The sequence below is a fragment of the Equus asinus genome, chromosome 4, assembly GCF_041296235.1.
Source record: "Equus asinus isolate D_3611 breed Donkey chromosome 4, EquAss-T2T_v2, whole genome shotgun sequence".
Classification (NCBI taxonomy): domain Eukaryota; kingdom Metazoa; phylum Chordata; class Mammalia; order Perissodactyla; family Equidae; genus Equus; species Equus asinus.
Genome location: NC_091793.1, coordinates 105,915,111 through 105,935,131, shown reverse-complemented (window position 1 = coordinate 105,935,131; position 20,021 = coordinate 105,915,111). Strand labels below are relative to the sequence as shown.

Below are 20,021 nucleotides of genomic sequence, written 5' to 3'. Positions count from 1 at the left end.
TGACTATTCTAGGTACCTCATTTAAGTGGAATCATATAATATACGTTCTTTTGTGTCTGCTTTATTTCACTTAGTATAATGTCTTCAGAGTTCATTCATGTTGTAGCATGTGTCAGAATTTCCTTCCTTTTTAAGACCAAATAATATTCTATTGTATAGATATATGACACTTTATTTATCCATTCATCTGTTGATGGACATTTGGGTTGTTTCCACTTGTGGCTGTTGTGAATAATGCTGCTGTGACCACTAGTGTATAAATATTTGTTTGCCTCCCTGCTTTTAGTTCTTTTGAGGATATACCCACAAATAGAATTGCTGGATCGGATGGTATCTTCTCTTTCCTTGGAATGTAGGATCAGGATAAATTGCTTTAAAAAGTTTTTGTTTGTGTTTTAATTCCAACTTACCCTACAAAAGTGATCAGAATCATTTATATAATAAGGATTTTTACAAATCCCCTGCCATGAGTCCTGTGCTCACTAAAACTTGAGAGCCTAAACACCTAAAAAACACAAATGTAGAGAAATAAAATGTTAGCCATCAATTTAATGGACTCTTAGACAACCATTAAAATCATGTTTTGAAGACCATTTAATGACAGTTGGGAAATGTTTACTGTATAATGTTGAATCAAAACCAAAACCCCCAGTGTGACTTCAATTTTGTATATATGTAAACAAAGAAACATATTTATTTGTGTACATTTAAATATTTAGCAAAATGTAGTAAGCTCTAGCTAGTGGGAATATGAGTGATTTTTTCCCTTCTTTTACTTTTCTGTATTTTTCCAAATTTTCTGAAGTGTCCGTGAATGATTTTTTTACAGTCTTAAAAAATAGTTATTAAATTATTCTCAAAACTTAGTATTTTAGTGATGAGAAAGAACTGGATAGAATTGGAAGAATAAGGCTTTCTAGGAAACTGCCAGGAAATTATACGTGAGATCAAAGAACTAAATTAATTCTTCTTCCTTAGAAGAAAGTAAAATAGGATTAAAATACTGGGACTAATATGTTAGGGGTATAATACGGTAAGCTAGTATCTAGTCCATTAGGTACATATGCATATTAAGGAAAGTCTGGAGTAAAATTTCAAATTGCACATCCCAAACATTATCATCAGAATGTACTTTTCTCACCCCCTTCCAAGCTGCAGCAAGTGGGAAAGGAGAGCTCAGAGATAGACTTGCCATGTGCAATCAAATCAATTGATCCTCCTAGAGTTTACATTGTCAATGCAGACTGTTACTGGAAGGTTTTGGTCCCAGGAACAATTGAAACTTACAGTTACAACAAATGTACACGTGTATAGATTTGCCACTGTGACCAGACCAACCCAGCCTTTATCATTTGATAGATCACCCAATTGTCCATACAGTCTCTTTGGGGACCTGTAAATCCTAAGGCATTCCTTTGCTTATATTTAAATTTGAAGTAAACTATACTTTAATGAAGTAGGATTATAACTATGAGAGCAAAAGATACAAAATGTTGTTCATATCTAAATATTGTTTGTTTCTAGATAATTATATGACATTATCTCGTTTAATTGATCTCCTAAGACGATGTGGCAAACTTGAGGATGTTCCAAGATTTTTCCTAATGGCTGAGAAACGAAACTCCAGAGCAAAATTGGAGCCAGGATTTCAGTACTGTAAAGGACTATATCTTTGGTAAAGCTATTGGCAAATAAATCTTACATAATAGTTTTATTTTTCTCATTGTGGGTAAAGTAGAAAAGCTTTTCTTTGTATTAAAAAATATCTACATATGCTAATAGTTTTATTTACCAAACAGATTATAAACTGCTTGAACTTTGTAGTCAGTGATTGAAGTAAATGATTTTTTTTTTAAACATCTAACAAGGTACACTGGAGAACCAAATGATGCTCTTCGACATTTTAATAAAGCTCGGAAAGATAGTGACTGGGGCCAAAATGCCCTTTATAATATGATAGAAATCTGTTTGAATCCAGATAATGAAACGATTGGAGGTGAAGTATTTGAAAATCTGGATGGAGACTTGGGGTGAGTAGTGTTTGACAAATTATCCTTTTTTTGGAAACACTTATTGAGAATAATAAGCAGGGATACCTTATAAAAGAGAACTAAATTCTAGGATAGCACTAATGAAAGGTCAGATGAAGAAACCATAGCTAGAATAACTCTTCTCTGAAACAAGCATGAAATGCTTTCAGAAGGTTTCCTAAATCAGAATAGATATGTTGTGAAGATACTCCCATAATTACTCTGTAGAAAATAGGATAAATTGTAGAATTCTATTATTTTGGCAAGAATTGTCTATGTAAGAATAATAACTCCTTAACACATGGTAGTTTTATGCCAAACCCTGTGCCATACACTTTTTATGCATTATCTTCTTTATTACCTACAACAGTATTGTGAAATAAGCTCAGACTTAACTTGTCTGATGTGATAGTAAATGGTGGGGGCAGGATTTGAATTGAGTTCTACCTGGCTTGCTCAAAGCTCCTGCTGTTAGCCACTGTGGTGCACTGATGGTAAATGGTTATATTTCTGTCAACCTGTGTTTGTTGCTTGTCCTCTTCTTAGGTTTGAACAAGTCCTGGTGGGAGATGTGTAAGGATATAAAGGGAATATAAGAGGTAGTTCCTGCCTTCCGGAACATGTAATTTACCTAGGAGGCAAGACAGTAGGATCTAAAACCATTCAGTCTCCAGCAAAACAGAAATGGGTTCAATGGATTTTAAGTGTTGCAGGAATTCATGGAAATAGTAATGCAAAGCAGTCAGGGGAAGATGCATAGACGAGTGGGAGAAAATCAGAACCAGATTGCTGAAAGGTTTCAATGACAGATTTGAAGATTTGGATTATAGAGACCATGGAAAGTTTTAGAGCAGGGGAGAGACATATTTATTGTATGTTTGTTTTAGAAAAGCTAAGGTAACATACTATTATGCAAATACAGGCTGTTCCTGTGGAAATCTTCAGCAAGTAGTTGAAAATACAAAACTAGAACTCAGAAGGGAGGTCACAGCTGGAGATACAGATTTGGGAGACGTGTACAGAGTGAATAGTTGGAACATGAATGGCCTCTTTGCAAGTAAAATGTGGTAACAGAAGTCTGAAAACTAAATTTTGGGCACACTCCTATTTAAGGGGACTGGAGAAGGAAGGGAGGTCAGAAAACGGCAGTCAGTGTGGTGGAAAGAAAACCAAAACTGTATAATGTCACCAAAGCCAAAGGAAGGGAACTTTGAAGAAGGCAGCCAAGAGTATGAAATGTTTAGGGAAGGTAAAAGTCTTAAGGCCTGAAAAAAAGACCAGTGGCTTTAGTGATTGGGCTTTGAGAATTTAATTTCCTTTTATTAATTGATATATATTCATACATATATAGGTGTGTATACAAAATAAGTAAATTGCTATTATATATTCAAATTGTGCCTGCACTTGAAATTTACAACCTTTCGACAGATACCTAATTTCTGAGAGTCTGATGGGCAACTGGGTGAGGAAAATAGACTGTATATGTCTGACAAACTTAGATTCAGCTCCTAGGTTTACCATTTATTAGCTGTGTGACTTTTGGCAAATTACTTCACCTGTTTGAGCCTCAGTTTTTTCATATATAAGATGGATTCAGTGTAGATTGAATGAAATAATACAGTGCTTGGCACATAGTAGGTACTTCAGCAAGGTTAGTTACTTCTCACTCCTTCCTCCTTTCCTTTTATTTTCTGACTAGATACACCACTTGATAATTGTATGATTGTATTTATCCTGAATTCTAGTTTTATATTAGCTGAAATGAACACACTTACCACACATAGATATTGTCCAAATTTTGTCTTCAGTCCAAAATGAATAGATGATTAATGGTGTTTGATTAATTAATTAATTAATGAAGCTATGATTAATTTTGTTTAAAAAAATGCATTATAACTTTGCTTTACATTGTATTAGAAGAGAAGGAATGACCATTCTTCAAAAGGAATTTTAAATTTTAAATTGGTGACAAAAAAGAAACCAGTGTACCAACAAGCTCATTCTGATCTCAATGAATTTTATTTCATGAGTAATAGACATAAGAGATTTATTTTTAATTATATGCAGCAATTCAACTGAGAAGCAAGAGTCTGTGCAATTAGCAGTGAGAACAGCAGAAAAACTCCTTAAAGAACTAAAACCTCAGACTGTTGAGGGTCACGTACAACTTCGCATAATGGAAAACTATTGCCTGATGGCCACCAAACAGAAATCGAATGTTGAGCAAGCGTTGAATACCTTCACCGAAGTAGCAGCGTCTGAGGTTAGTGGATTTTCTTTTTCAGCTTCATACGTTATCTTTCCTTGGTAGTATAGAAATTTGTTTATTTTGATTAGTTTATTTTCTGAATATTGACTTAATTACTTATTGTTATTAAAAATTAGATATATAGTTTGGCGTAATTTTACACAGTGTACCTTTGTTTCCAGAAAAGTGTTCAAGTTACTATTTTGATGTGTTGTTGATATATTTATCACTATTAGAATGGTGAATTCTAGAAAAGGGAAATTCCTCAAAAGGGCATAAATTAATTCTCAAGGAAAAGTTTATTTATTCTCTGGAGATTTTCTGTGTTGTAGATGTAGTCTAAGTTAATGTATTAAATGAAAATAAACACCTGGCTGCCTTGATAGCTCACCTTTTCGCTTACGTGAACTTGAAATTTTTCCAACTCTGGGGCTAAGTGAGATCAATACTCACAACTTATAATTCAGTCGTGCAAATAATGTTGTTCTTTTGCAACACTGAAATAACCTCCTGCAATTTTATTATCATTTTTATTGTTATTAGTTCAAAGGTTCCCTCCTCATTTCACCCCAATCAGATCCCCTCCCTTCTCACTCTCTGGGTGTTCTGTTTTTCCTTCCTTCACACAAGTCTGTATTTCTCCAATTACTTGATATTAAGGAAGGAATTCTAGGTACCCACCCCACCAGCAGTCGGTAATAACTAGTTTGCAACATACTTAATTGGATTTCATGTTCTTCTACTCACCACTGTTGTAGGCCACCAAAAACTTATAACTTTGTGTGTCTCCCAGGATATACAGAATTTTGCTGTGTTTTCTTGCTATTCAGAGATCACAGTGGTAGCGATAATCTACCAAAAACCCCCTACAGTGACCGCTTTGCCCTGCTTCCTAGGAACCTGGAGGAGATTCAGATGTCCAGGGCTTTGGGGAACCTACAACTCCTGTTGCCATTTGGGTACAAGTATCCTAGATGGCACTTTATTACCACTGTAAGCCACCCTTGGAACAAAACAGCAAGGTAGCATCAGCAGCAGTAACATCCTAGAGCAGAGCCCTTGCTGACATTGAAGTAATGTTCTCAGGGCTTGTGCTCAGTTGAATTGGCTGTGTGGCAGCAGGTGGATGACAGCAGCTGACTGAACAGAGACCAGAAGTAGGACTATCACATAAGTCTAAGAAAACCTGTAAGAACATGAAGCACCATTTCAAGTGAGTTGTTGTAGCTGCTGAACGTTGTGAAGCAGCGTTCTATCATGTAACAGGAGAGAATTTGAACTGTGAGGTTTGAGAGAGCACCAAAAGCAGCGAGTGACATCACAGCTGTTTCCTAGAAAGACTGTGCCAGTTTCTTGTGTTTGTGAAACCACGGTATTTTTTTGTCATTCTTACACACATGGTTAGTAAAATACTATCTTCAAATCTGTTTACCAACCATACTATCGAAAGACTAGTGTATGAACTGAAGTTTCATAAACAACGAATTTTATCTTTCATTTTTTTTAACTCATAGGCTGCATATATTAAATATAATGAACATTCATTAAGCAGCCAGTGGGTGCTAAGCACAGTGGGAGTCACAAAGATAAACCACGTATAGTCCCTTTCTTCAAGTTTCTCATTGTCTGGGGAAGACGAGACAAGCATGCTGACTGTGTACAAAGCAAATCTATTACCTTCTGTCCTAGAGTTGCAAATGAAAGTGCTGTAGGAGACAGGATAAGGAGAGGTGGGAGACCCTTCTGTGGAAAATGTATGATTTAAGAAGAACCCAAATCAACTGCATTTTCACAGGGAGAGATGGAGAAAGTGCATTCTAGGTGAGGAGCAAAACATGAACAAAGGCAAGCAGGCAGGGAAGCACAGGGTATGTTCACAGCGCTCTGCAGCATCCAGATTGATTGAGAGCGAAGAGATGTGACAGGAAGTCCTGGGAGGAAACAGTGGAAGATACATTAAACCCTAGCAAAGTGTTTCCATTTGCTTTCATCCCATCACCTTGAACCATGAAAGTGTGTTGTTTATAATAGAGCAGTGTTGTCCTTTGTGATCTAAAGTGGTTGCAGTTTAGAGTGACCAAGAGTGAGAGAAGCTGGCTGAACGCTGCAAGATGTGTGCACCGGAAGAGACCTCATGGGTCTGACGCATCCCTTAGAACTCAGGTTTGCACTTTTAGAAACCATTCTTCAGTTCAGTCAGGAGTGATCAAGTGGTGAGGAGTTGATTCATTCTAATCATACACAAGATGTGCAATTGTAAAATCCGAGAGCTTCTTTTTAAACATGTAGTGTGGATATTGTCAATGTGTCTGGATGTTTTTACAGGACCCTTCTCTCCTCAAGCTGTCCTAGGGCCTGACTGATGAATACATAGCCAGCCTCTAGTTTCTCTCCTCGCCAGCCCACCTGGGGTCGAGGTGGAGCTAAATAATTGATAATGTCCCACACGTGTCTTCACAATTTACTAAGAGTTGGTTGGATTTGGCACTCAAAACCTTTTTGCCATTCCTGAATTAGAACACATTATATATTGGAAGTTTATTGATAGGCATAAAATTAGAGCCAGGGAAGTTTTATGTTCCTGAAACCTGTTTTCATCAAGCACTAATGAATTGCCCTTCTCCATTCCAGGGTTATTTCTGACTTCCAACCATGATCAGTGTTGGACATTGAACATTTCTCACTCTGCTGTCCTTTTTTTCCTTATCAGTTACCCAAACTTGCTATCTCACAGTGCACCTTTATTATAGTCATGATGTTAATCATTTCTAAATCACAGTTTCTCATCTTTTATTAGTATATTAAACCGAAGGCTTCCTCTTTGTAAAAGCATCACAATCCCTCTGCTGAAATTTAAGAAGCACCCTAGTTTTATCAGGGACATACACATTATTGTCCAAGTAAGTTGGTTTTCTGGATAGATCGCTAATGGCCTCCATTTTACACCAAGTCTTATTAGGTTGATGGTTTCACAGAGTGACATTTTCTGACTTTGAACTCTGTACAAAAGAACATTGTGTTTTACAGACACTGTCAAGAAGCTGCAGACTCCAAATCTACAAGCATATTTTAAGGCATGAGTTTATCTCATATAATTTCCAAATGATTAGTTAATTGCATGCCCTATTTATAACATTTCACTGGTCAAAGTTCATTGAGAGAAGAGGCTTTTGAGTAAAATGAGATGGGAGGGTAAAAGAGCAGTAGAAGTCAGGAGAGGTGGGAATATCATTTGCAGGTAAATCATCATGTTATTCCTGTTTTACAGGTGAAAGAACTAAGGAGCCAAATGTGAAGTCTGAAACATAAATGCTCAATTAGGATTACACTGAAATAGAAGTTTGTTTATTTTTTATGTTTCTATACAAAACCAAAACAGCCAGTCAGTCCCAATAAAGAGCAAGTCACCCTAATTGTCTGGAGTTGTGTGGTTATGACATCTGCATGCTTATTGAATTACCTTGACCACACTGTGCATCACCAAGTTTCTTCATGATAGCCTGAGGTTACTTGATGTGTTAAATAATGACCATATCACAGTTATCTGCTTGGAGGCCAGATCTTATGCTATGTAGCACTTGCTACTGTCCATGTGTTTTCCTTCTAAGCATAGGACAGTTATTTATGTTTGTGTATCTAGGGGTCTAAAGATTTGTTTTCTTACAGAAGGATCATATACCAGCACTTTTGGGAATGGCAACAGCTTATATGATCTTGAAACAGACGCCAAGAGCCAGAAACCAGCTGAAGCGGATTGCAAAAATGAACTGGAATGCTGTTGATGCTGAGGACTTTGAGAAGAGTTGGCTGCTACTTGCTGATATTTATATTCAATCCGCAAAATACGATATGGCAGAAGAACTGTTAAAACGGTGTCTGCGTCATAATAGGGTAGGTGATTAAAAAGTAACAAATAATTGTTAACCTCTGTTGTATAAGCTTTCTATAGTAGGTTATTATGGAGTGTTGGTCCCTTTCTAAGGATTCTTGTGTGTTTTTTTGAAAATTAAATGTTTATTCTTACCACAATCAGGAAATAAACATTAATAATGAGAAAGAAGTCGTTTGCCCTTGAAAATAAAAAGTTAGAGATTTATGCAGTTTCAAGTTTCAGCTGTGGTATGCCCTACTTACAGAAAGTGTTTTGGAATGTCAAGCATTTGCCTGTGATTATCCATCTCATCCCAGAGTTAATGAAAATTACAGAAGAACATTAATTGCAGGCGTCTGTCCCTCCTATTAAGAAATACTCTTGATGAATTTACTGCAGCTGCATGTCATTTCCACATTATTAGAATCCACTATGCATAATATATTTTGTGGGGAAATGTCTTATGAGCATTTAATTTGATTTGTTTAATAAAAAAGTCCTTGTCTTTAGGTATAAAATTGAAAATCTTAAAGTCCCTGGAATTTAAGGCTCTTTGCTAACAGTGCATTTTGTTGTTTAATCACAAAAAAGGGGAAGTTTTCTTATAATGTCGATTTTTTTTGGTGAGGAAGATTGGCCCTGAGCTAACATCTGTTGCCAATCATCCTCTATTTTATGTGGGATGCTGTCACAGCGTGGCTTGAAGAGCAGTGCTAGGTCTGCACCCAAGATCCCAACCTGTGAACCCCAGGCCGCTGAAGCAGGGTGTGTGAACTTAACCACTGTGCCACCAGGCCGGTCCCTGTAACATCTTTTTAAGTTAAGAATTTTTTACTATTTGTTGAAAAATAATTGTACCCAGCTTAGAAACTTGAGTATATTTATCTTTAAAGATTCATATCAGTTACTTCAAAATCTTTATCACAGTAAATTTATGTTTTATTCTCTTTGAGAAAATTAGATTACAGAATGGATCATTTGTGTTTTAAAGAAGAATAATCATCTAATACTAATAAGTTACTTTCTCTGGAACTTTAAAAGCCTAAAACATCAAGCCATTTATCAACTTATAGTTTATACATCTAATTTTAAGTTGGCCTTGAAAAACAGAGAATATTCATAAATAGGCTTTGAAAAATCTAAACTGCCAAATAGCTGACCCTTATATGCCTAGTCTAGGATTAAGCAAGACTGCATGGGAATTAAGGTTTTGATCAGACAGAATTTCACTTTGCCAGAACACCAACAGCACTACGCTGCATGGTTGAACATGATGGCAACTTTAGAGGCATCAGCCCTGCTGATTAGGCATGTCAATGTTGGAAGCATGAGATTTAGGAACTAGAGCTTAGAAAGCTTGAATTGTTAATTAAAAAGCATAGAACATCCAGATGTGGGGCAGGAAATATACAAGATGACACTAGACCATCTTGTCATCTTGTCATACCAGATGGCACAGAAGCCATCAAAGATCATTAGAGTCATGTCAAGGACTCAGGAGCCAACTTGAAGACACTCCCACTGCCCAAAGTTGGAACTCTTTAAGTATCAATAAGAATAATAACTGCAATGAATTGAAACACACCAAATATGTTTAAATCCATGAGTTTACAAAGATCCAAAAAAGAAAAAAAAAACCCTGATTGATCACTGAAATTTGCTAATAAACTATTATTTCTAAAGCTAGCAAATAAAAGAATTAAGTGTTTATTCCACCTTTTCTGTATACCCCATGCTACTAGGTAATGAAATAGTAGAAAAGGCGATTTTCTTAGTATAGATGTTTTCCAGCTGATGAATAAAGAAAGAATGATAGAATATCACCATTTCCAACCATGGTAAATTAATGAATGAGCATAACATCACAAAAAGAGAATCAGACATTATGTGCCTCCTGATGAAAGAATTCACCATCAGGACTGGGTTGAGGCAAGTGAAACACTCACTTCAGCTCCAAAATGTAAAGGGGCACTTAAAATCTCAGTAGTTATCTCAGTCAATTGGTGCTGCCATAGCAAAATACCATTGCCAGGGGGGCTAATAAGAAACAGAAATTTATTTCTCACAGTTCTGGAGGCTGGAAGTCTAAGATCAAGGTGCCAGCATGGTTGAGCTCTGGTGAGGGCCCTCTTCTGGGTTTCAGGCTTCCAGCTTCTCCTTGTATCCTCACAGGGTGGAAAGAAGGGGCAAGAGAACTCTTTGGCGTCCCTTTCATAAGGGCATTAATCCCATTTATGAGGGCTACACCTTTATGACCTAATTATCTCCCAAAGACCCCGCCGCCTAATACCATCATATTGAAGGTTAGGATTTCAACATATGAATCTTAGGGGGATACAAACATTCAGTCCATTGTAGTAATCAAGATAAATAATAATTTAATGCAATATTTTTTAAAAGAGCAAAATATCAGAATGTTAAATAGATAAGAGTCTGACAGTGCTGTACTGAGCTGTATTGAAGCCTGAAGCAAAAGGGGAAATGTGTACCCTGATATCCATGTTTGTATGTATTTTTTAATGAGTAATGGTTTTATTGAAAATATTATTGATGTATTTTCTTGCATTAAAGTCAGGAAAGTAAAATTACAGTAAGTTTTGTTTGGAGATAAATAAAATATTCAAACTTAATGTATTTTAATATACCTGCTTTTCAATTTAGTAAATTTTTAAAATTAATATAACATTCTGGAAAAAGTTAGCAATTAAAAAATACCTAAAAATCTGTATGCAGGATTGTGTATTTTTCCTTTTGCCTCAGACTCCAAAGTGGCTCAGCAGGGCACTGGTCTATGAAGTCGTTTCAGCCTCTTTCCCCCAAAATCAAAATCAAATCCAAACCTCTGGATTTAATTACAATTTCTGGGAAATATCAAGGACGTAGGAATATATTACATAAGCACAAGGATGCACTCAACTAAATCTAGACTGTAAGAAACTGGAGGACAAACTTTCTCGTTTCTGCTACATTTTAATTGCAAGAAAAGAGATAAGGAGGAGAAACCTCTAGATTAAGAGAAAGCTGAGAGACATTTCAACCAGTCAGGCCTTATTTGGATCCTCATCCTAACAAAGTAAAAAGAAAAAATTATATTGAGACTGTTTGAAATTTGAATAGTGGCTGGATATTTGGTGATGTCAACGAGTTGTTACATTTTAGGTATGATAAATTGTGGTTATGTTTAAAGAAAGTTCTTATTTTTAAACAGGCATACTAAAATACTTATGAATGAAATGATACAATATCTGAAGATTTTTTAATCTGGTGATACAGAAGGACAAATGTTTGGGGTAAAGTTGCAACAGTATTAGTTATGAGTTAATTGTTGAGGATATGGGTTCATTATACTGTTATTTTTATATTTGTGTGTGTTAAAGTTAATAATAAAACTTTTTTGTAATAAAAAGTGTACATGTATCTGTGTAAAATACACATACCCTTGCCTCTCACCCAAAAATCCTGATTCTGTAGGTTTGGGGTGGGGGCTTGGCATCAGAATATTTTCTTAGTCCCATAGATGATTTGATTGCATAGCAAGAGTGAAAACCGTTGTTTTATCTGCCATTTAAATGAGTTAATATGGTTGACCTCTATAATCATAAGCACCCCATAAAACCTTAGTGGTATCGAGTTTAATCTGTTGATTCATCTTCCATTTTTCTTCAGTCTTGTTGCAAAGCTTATGAATATATGGGATACATTATGGAGAAAGAGCAAGCATATACAGATGCTGCCTTCAACTATGAGATGGCATGGAAACATGGCAATCAGACAAATCCAGCAGTAGGTGAGTTTAACAAATTAGACACTAGGTTTTCACCCAAAACTTAGGTTTTATTTGTAAATCTTCATTTAAATGCATTTGATTTTTTTAAGAACAAAATATACATTGAGCCAACTTCCTTTGTCACTCCTTCTGAAAAATAAATTTTATATTCATAATAGATTATTAGCTAGTAATAGTTATTAAGTATAATTTCCTGAGATTCACACTTGTCCTCTGTCACCCTAGAGGACATCTAATCTAACAGTGCTCCTTTCTCTTCCTTCACCCTCTGCTATTTTCAGAATGGTAATGCTGTTGGGAAAGGTGTTCCATCGTCAAGTAACTTAGAAAAATATTACATTAAGTTGAGTTCTATGGGTTTCTTTACTGCAGAACTTCTCAAAGCCTCTAAACCCTAATGTATATTGTGATGGATATCACAGAAGGGATATGTGTCCCACAATAATTTGACTATGGAACATTTTTTTTTCTCCTGAGCATCTAGAAATATCATCTTATTCCAGTGGTGGACTATTAGTTTGAGGAATGCTGGTCTCCACTGTCCCTAACAGATGGGAAGCATCCAGAATATTCTTAGTGACTGCCATTTCTCCACATTGTGAGGGAGCTCATCCCCATGCTTCTCTTTCTTTATATTGAGCTGAAATGTGCTTCATTGAAACTGTCCTGTTCTGTTCTCTGGAGCCACCTACAGAGTCCTTTCTCTCTTGGACATAATGGCCCTCCAATTGCAAACTTCTGTCATGTCTCTCCTAAGGTTTCTCTTCAAGCCACCCTCAATTATTTGTCCCTTCTTCCTGAGACTTGCTTCCAAGTCTTTCACCCTCCTTGTTGCTGTCTCTTGGAAACTCTAGAATAGTGCTTTCTAAACTGTGCTTTGGAATACTTGGTAAGATATTACTAGTTATTCTATTAAAGAAGAGAGAGAGAGAGTTGAGTGTGAGGAGATTAGATTCCTTGGCCAAATAAGTTTGAGAAGGGCTATTTTATTTGTTCATTGTCTCTCTTGGCCTATTGTACCAGACAGAAATGAACAAGTTCTTAAGTATGATTTAAGAACTGATGGTATGTATAATGAAGCTATTTTTTTTTTATTAGGCATACAGTAATTGTTAATTCAAGCTAAGATGGCATCCATCTTTTTGGCAGCCGTGTCATGGTATGGACTCAAATTTATTTGCAGTCAGATAGGTCACCTTTACACTAACTGCCATCAGTTCAGGACATCCCCTACCTTGTGTTTCTGGGATCTGTTATTTTACTAGATTTGTATAGAGCACAGGAACTAACGTTTGTTGATAGTATTTGTCCTTCACAAGCATTGTACATCTTACAGAATAAAGTCAGCTTGTAAAATGAAAATTCCTTAAAATCCTTAAAACATATGTAATTTCGATGCTTTATTCCACAGAAGGAATGCATTTAGAAGCTAAATTATTTAAATATTCTGTTCCTTGGAAGACTTCAACAAATATGGAGATTTCAACTCACTAGTTCTTTCATTATGTCATCTTTGTGTTTTTTGGATGATTTTGTCAGTTCCTCTGACTTCTCCTTAGGAAGCATTTCTCTGAGGCTCTCAGTTCATTAGTTTCTTCCTTAAGATTATCATTGCATCCAGCACCCCCACTCTGTCTGGCCAAGTTAAGACAGTCATGCACCGCATAACAACATTCCAGTCAACAATGGACTGCGTATACGACAGTGGTCCCATTAGAGTAGTTCCCTATAGCCTAGGTGTGTAGTAGGCTATACCGTCTAGGTTTGTGGAAGTACACGGTATGATGTTCACAGAATGAAGAAATCGCCTAACGACACATTTCTCAGAACATATCCCTGTCGCTAAGCAGTGCATGACTGTAATGCATTTCACTTTTTCACTTGTCAGGAAATCCTTAAAATCATGGTCATGTTCTTTCCATGGGATTCAGTCTTGAGTATTGTCCTTGTGGAAGGCACCAAGAAGTGAGATGCAGTGAGAGAAGAGCACATTCATGTTTCCCCCTTCACACCCATTCTCAGGTTGCATGACAGTCACTAGACTATTTACATTGTTCTATTGGTGTTCCCTTTCCCCCTCTCTCTTCCATTTTTTTCCTTGTTTACACAGAATTGAATCTTAGAAGCTTGTCAGGTATAATGCAGCTGCGGTGCACGTGTTCTTTGCCCTTTCTAGCCATTTATTTTCTAAAATTTTTTGAATGAGATAATCAGTCAAGTTTCTTCCAACGTTAAAACTTTGTGTTTCTTATTTTACTGTTTACACAGAAAAAAATTGCTAATATTTGTGTGGTACTTTAAAATTTTTAAAAGCATTTCTCAAGTATTTCATTTGATCTTTAAAATTACGCTAAGAGAGAAAAGAGGTATTATGCCCATTTTTTAGATAAGGAAACTTGAAATTGACAACTCAAGTAACTTGCCTAAGGTCTCAAAGCTAGTCAGGAAGCCAGAAACCAAAGCTTAAATTCAGAGTTTTGGCTCTAGTTTCTGTGTAAATTATGTTTGGCATGACATCTTAAATTGTTTTCCTTTTTTAATGTCACAAATTTTATTTATTAGTCCATTTTGACACTCCTTTGTTATGATATCTAGTTGACCTCTCTGAAACTTATTTTTCATCTTGGGCAGTTCTCTATGCGTATGTGTGTATCAAATACTATAAATTTTAGGTAATTGCCATTTCCTACTTTTTACTACCATATGATTATATTAGCCAGTAATTCTTTTCAAAACACTTGTTTGAAATTCTAAAAATAAGTTTTGATATTTTGATTAGAGCCCAAGAGCAGCATTCAAATTTCCTTTTTTCATATTTCTAAGTGGTAAAGTGAAATATTTAATTTATTAATTACATATCATTTTACACTGTATATCATTTATTGAGTACACTGCCACTGTTACTTTTTCTGTCTTCTCCTTAGTTTTCTTACTCTTACAGCATTCTTAACAGGAGAACAAGTCATTTAAGAATGTCTTAAAACTTTCTTCTAAATTGTCACTATTCGAAATGTTGCATTTCAGTAGCAGTAATTGTGATAATTGTTACTCATCATTGATGTGGAACGTCTGGTGACTAATCCACTCTCTTCTGGGCCTCTCTCCTACCTGCTCCACCCTCTCACATCTAGGTTCTCTAGGTCCGTTTGGATCCTACATGTCATATCCTTCTACCCCCGGCCTTTGCGCGTACAGTTCCCTCTGCCTAGATGTATTCTTGCTTCCCCCTCCCTTGGCATAGTTTGTGCCTCATTCTTCAGATTTCAAACATTGCCTGACACCCACCCCTTCCCCAACCAGGTTTCTTCTCTGGCTCTCTTGGCCTTTATTTCATAGCATTTATCTCAGTTTTGAAATTATTCATTTACTTACATAATTACTTAAATAATGTACTTTCTTTCCTAATAGAATGTAAACCTCGTGACCGTGACTTCAGGAACCAGTTTGCCTGACGTGTTAAGAGCTAAATAAATCTATACTATATAAATGAATCACTGTGTTATCATTTACTGCCCTGTGATGAGTTTTTACTATAATCTGAAATAAATGAGACTTTTCTAGTAAGTTACAAAGCCACATTTATGAGATGCAGTCTTCTGACCCAACAGTACCTTCACTGTGGTCCTTTTGTCCAACTCCATCTTCATTCCTGTTCTCCTTTCCTGTCACCCCTTCTGCTATCTCGTCCCTTCCCACTATCCTAGTACAGTCGCCAGCCTCCATTAAGATCCGATAAGTTAGCAAACACAGGAAGAGGCGAAAAGAGGTCATACTGGCATTTTGCTCCATCAATAGTTCTGTATCATTATGGTTTTTTTGTCTTAACAGGATACAAACTGGCATTTAATTACTTAAAAGCGAAAAGATATGTGGATGCAATTGATGTATGTCACCAGGTAACACTTAAATTTAGATTCCTTAAAATTTCTCAGATGTGCAGTTTCCTACTTTTGGTTCATCTCAAGATGTACGTGAATAGAGGTAGAGGATGTGGTGTTTTGGTTAAATGACTTATCAACTATATCCAGGAGAGATTATCAGTTTTCAAGGTTTAGAAAATAATACTGTTTAATTAAACATATGTTATTAATTAGGGCTCAAATAATAAAATGTTTATGTCAATTTAAAGACAGAGGCTAGAGGAGAAGCATGTTAAATAAAACAATCTTTAAGTCAGAAGATATTTGAAGATTATTATGGCTTTTTCAAGTCATTGTTCTGAATAGAAGTTCTTGTGCCTGTGTCTGAGTCTGGTTACTAGAGAATTCAGATTTATAAATTGGAGATGAAAGGCATTTCTGTAATTTGGAAGTCATTCAGTTACATTTCTGTAATTGAACCCCTACTAAATGATCCCTTAATAAAATGACAAATATTTAAGTTGCAGTTTTAGAATTTGCAGTTTACATTGTCCCATTGATATGCCATGTAAGGCATTATATTAAACGTTGTTAGGAGCTCCAAGAAAAGCTCCTTAGAAAAGAATTATGGAATCTTCCTTCTCCCAGATAGCTGTGTCAGCATCATCCCAGTAAACACTCGGCCTCAGTGATTGCTGTTGATCACTGAGTCTCTCTGGAAGCAGGTATTTCACATTAAAGTTAAGGTTGTACGTTAATGTAAGGTTATACGTTGGAATCATTTGTGGAGTCTTTTTTTTTTAATGAATAGCCTAGTCTTAGAGTCAGTAGGCCTGGAAATTTGTATGTTTCCAAATCTCTCCAGGTAAATCTGATGTGTGTTCTTGGTTAAAAATAAGTCTGTAAGGGTTTATTAAATATCATGCATAAGTACCTAAATTAAAAAAATATTTTAAGTCATTGATCTGTAATTGTTTTCTGTAACTGATCTGTTAAGGAAGTAATTATATTTGTTGTATTTCCCACATGTAGTATTCATATTCTACTGTTTTCATCTAATTACTATTAATATAAATGAGTCATCATGTCACCTCTGTGTCACCTTTAAAAAGTATTCTTGTATTTGTAGTATCAATTCAATGAAATCTCAACTGTAATGCTCATTTCTAGTAAGTTTTGTAGTTCCCCTGTTCTCAATAATTAATTACAAGTTCTTGTGCTTTTGTTTCGTTTTTGTTTTGTGTGTGTGTGTGTTTTGTTTTTTTTGCAGGTTCTTGAAGCACATCCAACTTATCCAAAAATCAGAAAGGATATACTTGATAAGGCCCGTACATCTTTAAGACCTTGAAAATTATTTTAATTTAGTTTGTTGGTTAAGTGGGAAATGAAAGGAATCTGAGTTTTTCCAGTTCCACATAGGTTTGAGCTAATGTTTTTTCTCCAGCAGAGGCTGCTGTTGTATATAAAGAGAAACGCTGTGTCAAATGGATGATTTCTCATGGAGAATGTGAATGAGAGCTGATTTATTTGATGGACTCTCTTGATTAGCTGCAGATTTGGTGTCTCTGTGGTCAAGATGATAACCAACCCCTTTTTATAAAGAATATTTTGTTCAAATCTAGGTAATTAAGTATCTTATATCTTTTCTAAGGAGTATTAGCTGTTTATTTCAGGAAATGTATTTAAAATGCTATTGTTCTCTGTTAAAATTTTTTGTAATGTTCTCTGTTACTTCAAAAGTTTGAGTAAATTCCTTGTAAATAATTTATGAAAACGAAAATATATTTTTTAATAAAGATTTTGTAAATTTATGGTTTGTATTCCTCTTGGAACTCAAAAGACATGGTAGGTTTTGCAAAATCAGGGTAAGCTCCCCATGCAGTCTGCAATGTTAATGAGTAGTAGTGCAGAAAATGTGACTTTCCCAGAAAAATCTTTTTCGAAAAGTGTAAAGAGTGTGTTTCCCTTCCCTTCGTTGAACTCATTCTTCCTGCTCTCAATGCCTGTGTGATCTTGAGAAATAATTAGTACCTGAAATCAGTTTAAATAGGTAAACCCTTATAGCAATATTTAACCTTAGCTCAAAGACTAGGTCTTGTGGTGTAACTTCAGATACTGTAAGCTGTGGTGGAGAAGAGTGACGTGATACTTTTGGTCCACAAGGACTCAGAAAGCACACCATGTGACAGCAACTGCTTGCCCTACCATGCCTACCGCCACCCTGGCGGAGCCGTTCTCACTCTTTTACACTCAATTTAACCTCATCTTAATAAACTCAGTTCTTAGTTTCATTTTCAATTTGTTGTCTACATCTTTTTCTGTTGTCTTTAAAAATACAGTGAACACAATCTTTGATTTCATTTGCATTTTCAGTAAACACAGAGTATTTTTAAAAGTCACTTGCTGCTTTTGTGTCCTATGTTTATTTCTTTTGAGCTATGTTCTTTTGTTTCTGACCATTTCTCCAATTTTCCAAAGTCCTTTTAGTTCCAATTATATGTTATAAAAATTCTGATCCTTCTACTCTTTCACCTAGCTTTTATTGATGGCATTTTTGAAAGTGTTTAATAATAACAGCATTTATGAAGCATTTCATGTCTATTAAAACACTTTCACATGTTGTGTTACATTTGATCCTCACAACTCTATAATACAAATATTATTATCCCTGTTTTACAGTTCTGAAACTGTGACAGATTATTTCTTTCTCTGCAATTCAGGGAAAAAAATATCGGCCTAAATGGACATTGTTAGGGACATCATATAACAGAATACCTTTAGTAGTTTCATTGCATCATGGAAGCTAGAATCATGGAAATTAGATAGAGAAAGTGGAACGTCTGTTCTCCCAGCAAGACATTTCCAAATCAGTTTTCCTATCTGTAAAATGAGGAGGTTGTTTTTGTTTCTAAAGCAACCACTTATTTTACCCCTGCTATTTGTTAGATTCTATTCTCGGAACTTTCCTTACATTATATCTTTTAATTCTCACTTAACTCTCCAGAGAAATAATACTCTTATTTTTCAGATGAGGAAGATAAGACTCAAGCTAAATGATTTGCTCAAGGTCACAGAAAAAGTCTCAGAATCTAGATTCCTTACTGGCCCAGACAACTTCAAAGCTCATGCCCTATTTCTTATATAAGATACCTTCCGTAACTAAGCAAGACTGTGTCTGTCTATGAGAAGAAATTCTCTTGTCTCCATCTGGCTAGCCAATGAAACTAAGTGTTCTCTCACAGAGATAGCTAAGTAATGAGGAATAAGATGAACTGAGTGGAATGAACAGTCTTGCAAATATAGGAACTGTCAAAGAGAAGTCTTAGGAGCAGGGTAGTGTAGTAGTTAAGAACGTGGATTTGAAGTCACACCAGCCTTGCTGTAAATTTTGGCTCATCTTTTTCAGGTTACATTGGCTCTCTGAGCCTCAGATTTCTCATCCATAAAGAAGCATTTAAAGATAATAACCTGCCTGAGGTGGTTGGAAGGATTAAATGAGAGAACATATGTAAAACTTATAATGAATCAGACTCTTAATAAATAGTAGCTGTACTTATTTATTATAAGTGGAACAAGGCCACGTAGTAATTGCAAACTGAGAAGCACCTTCATGGAACCGAACACACCCTCCAAGGTGAGATGAAGAGGACAAATAGGCTCCCCTAGAGAGCACGGCCGTACCGAATTCAGGATTCTCACTGAATCTCTCTCTCCTCCCACACTCTGGTTTCTTCTTTCCCTCCCTCTCCCCTCCACCCACCAAACATGCTGTACTCTTTACGTGCATGACCTCATTTCACCATCTTGAACCTACTTTCCCCTTACCCTCCTCTTCTGGAATTCTCTCTACTCACCTCTCCCTTACCCTCGCTTCCTGTCTCTACGCTTCCCCCTCTAGGCTTTTTCTTTCATTCATTCAAGTATCAGTTTATTATCACCTCCTCTGAGGCCATGTCCAGGCCTACAATCTAAAGTAGCCATTCTGTCATTCTGTATCCTATTACCCTTTTAAACTCTGTATTTAGTACTTACTGATCTCTAATGTTTTTCTTGTTCACTAAGGTTTGGTGTATGACCAAGCCTTACGTGACATGCCCACAACTGCACATCCAGGAAAGCTGGGACTCAAACTGCTCTGAACCGCCACTTGAAAGAAGTTAAATGAGAATTTGGGGCCTACACTCAGGATGGAGAGGGGACGGACACAACATGAGTGAAAGAATTT

At 36.0% G+C, this 20,021-nt stretch overlaps 1 protein-coding gene across 2 annotated transcripts in view; it reads left to right on the top strand.

The window, feature by feature from the left end:
• TTC21B (tetratricopeptide repeat domain 21B) overlaps positions 1–17,592 on the top strand; it is an 81,014-nt gene extending 63,422 nt beyond the window's left edge. Inside the window, exons 23-29 of one of the 2 annotated variants that reach the window (XM_044768773.2) lie at positions 1,525–1,675; positions 1,869–2,030; positions 4,098–4,293; positions 7,945–8,169; positions 11,816–11,936; positions 15,765–15,832; positions 17,241–17,592. In XM_044768773.2, coding sequence (XP_044624708.2) covers positions 1,525–1,675; positions 1,869–2,030; positions 4,098–4,293; positions 7,945–8,169; positions 11,816–11,936; positions 15,765–15,832; positions 17,241–17,288 — 971 coding nt within the window. In that variant the 3' untranslated portion in view covers positions 17,289–17,592. Of the gene's footprint in view, positions 1–1,524; positions 1,676–1,868; positions 2,031–4,097; positions 4,294–7,944; positions 8,170–11,815; positions 11,937–15,764; positions 15,833–17,066 lie in introns of both variants that reach the window. The other variant, XM_070508037.1, reaches the window with a different exon arrangement.
• Positions 17,593–20,021: the final 2,429 nt, after the last annotated feature.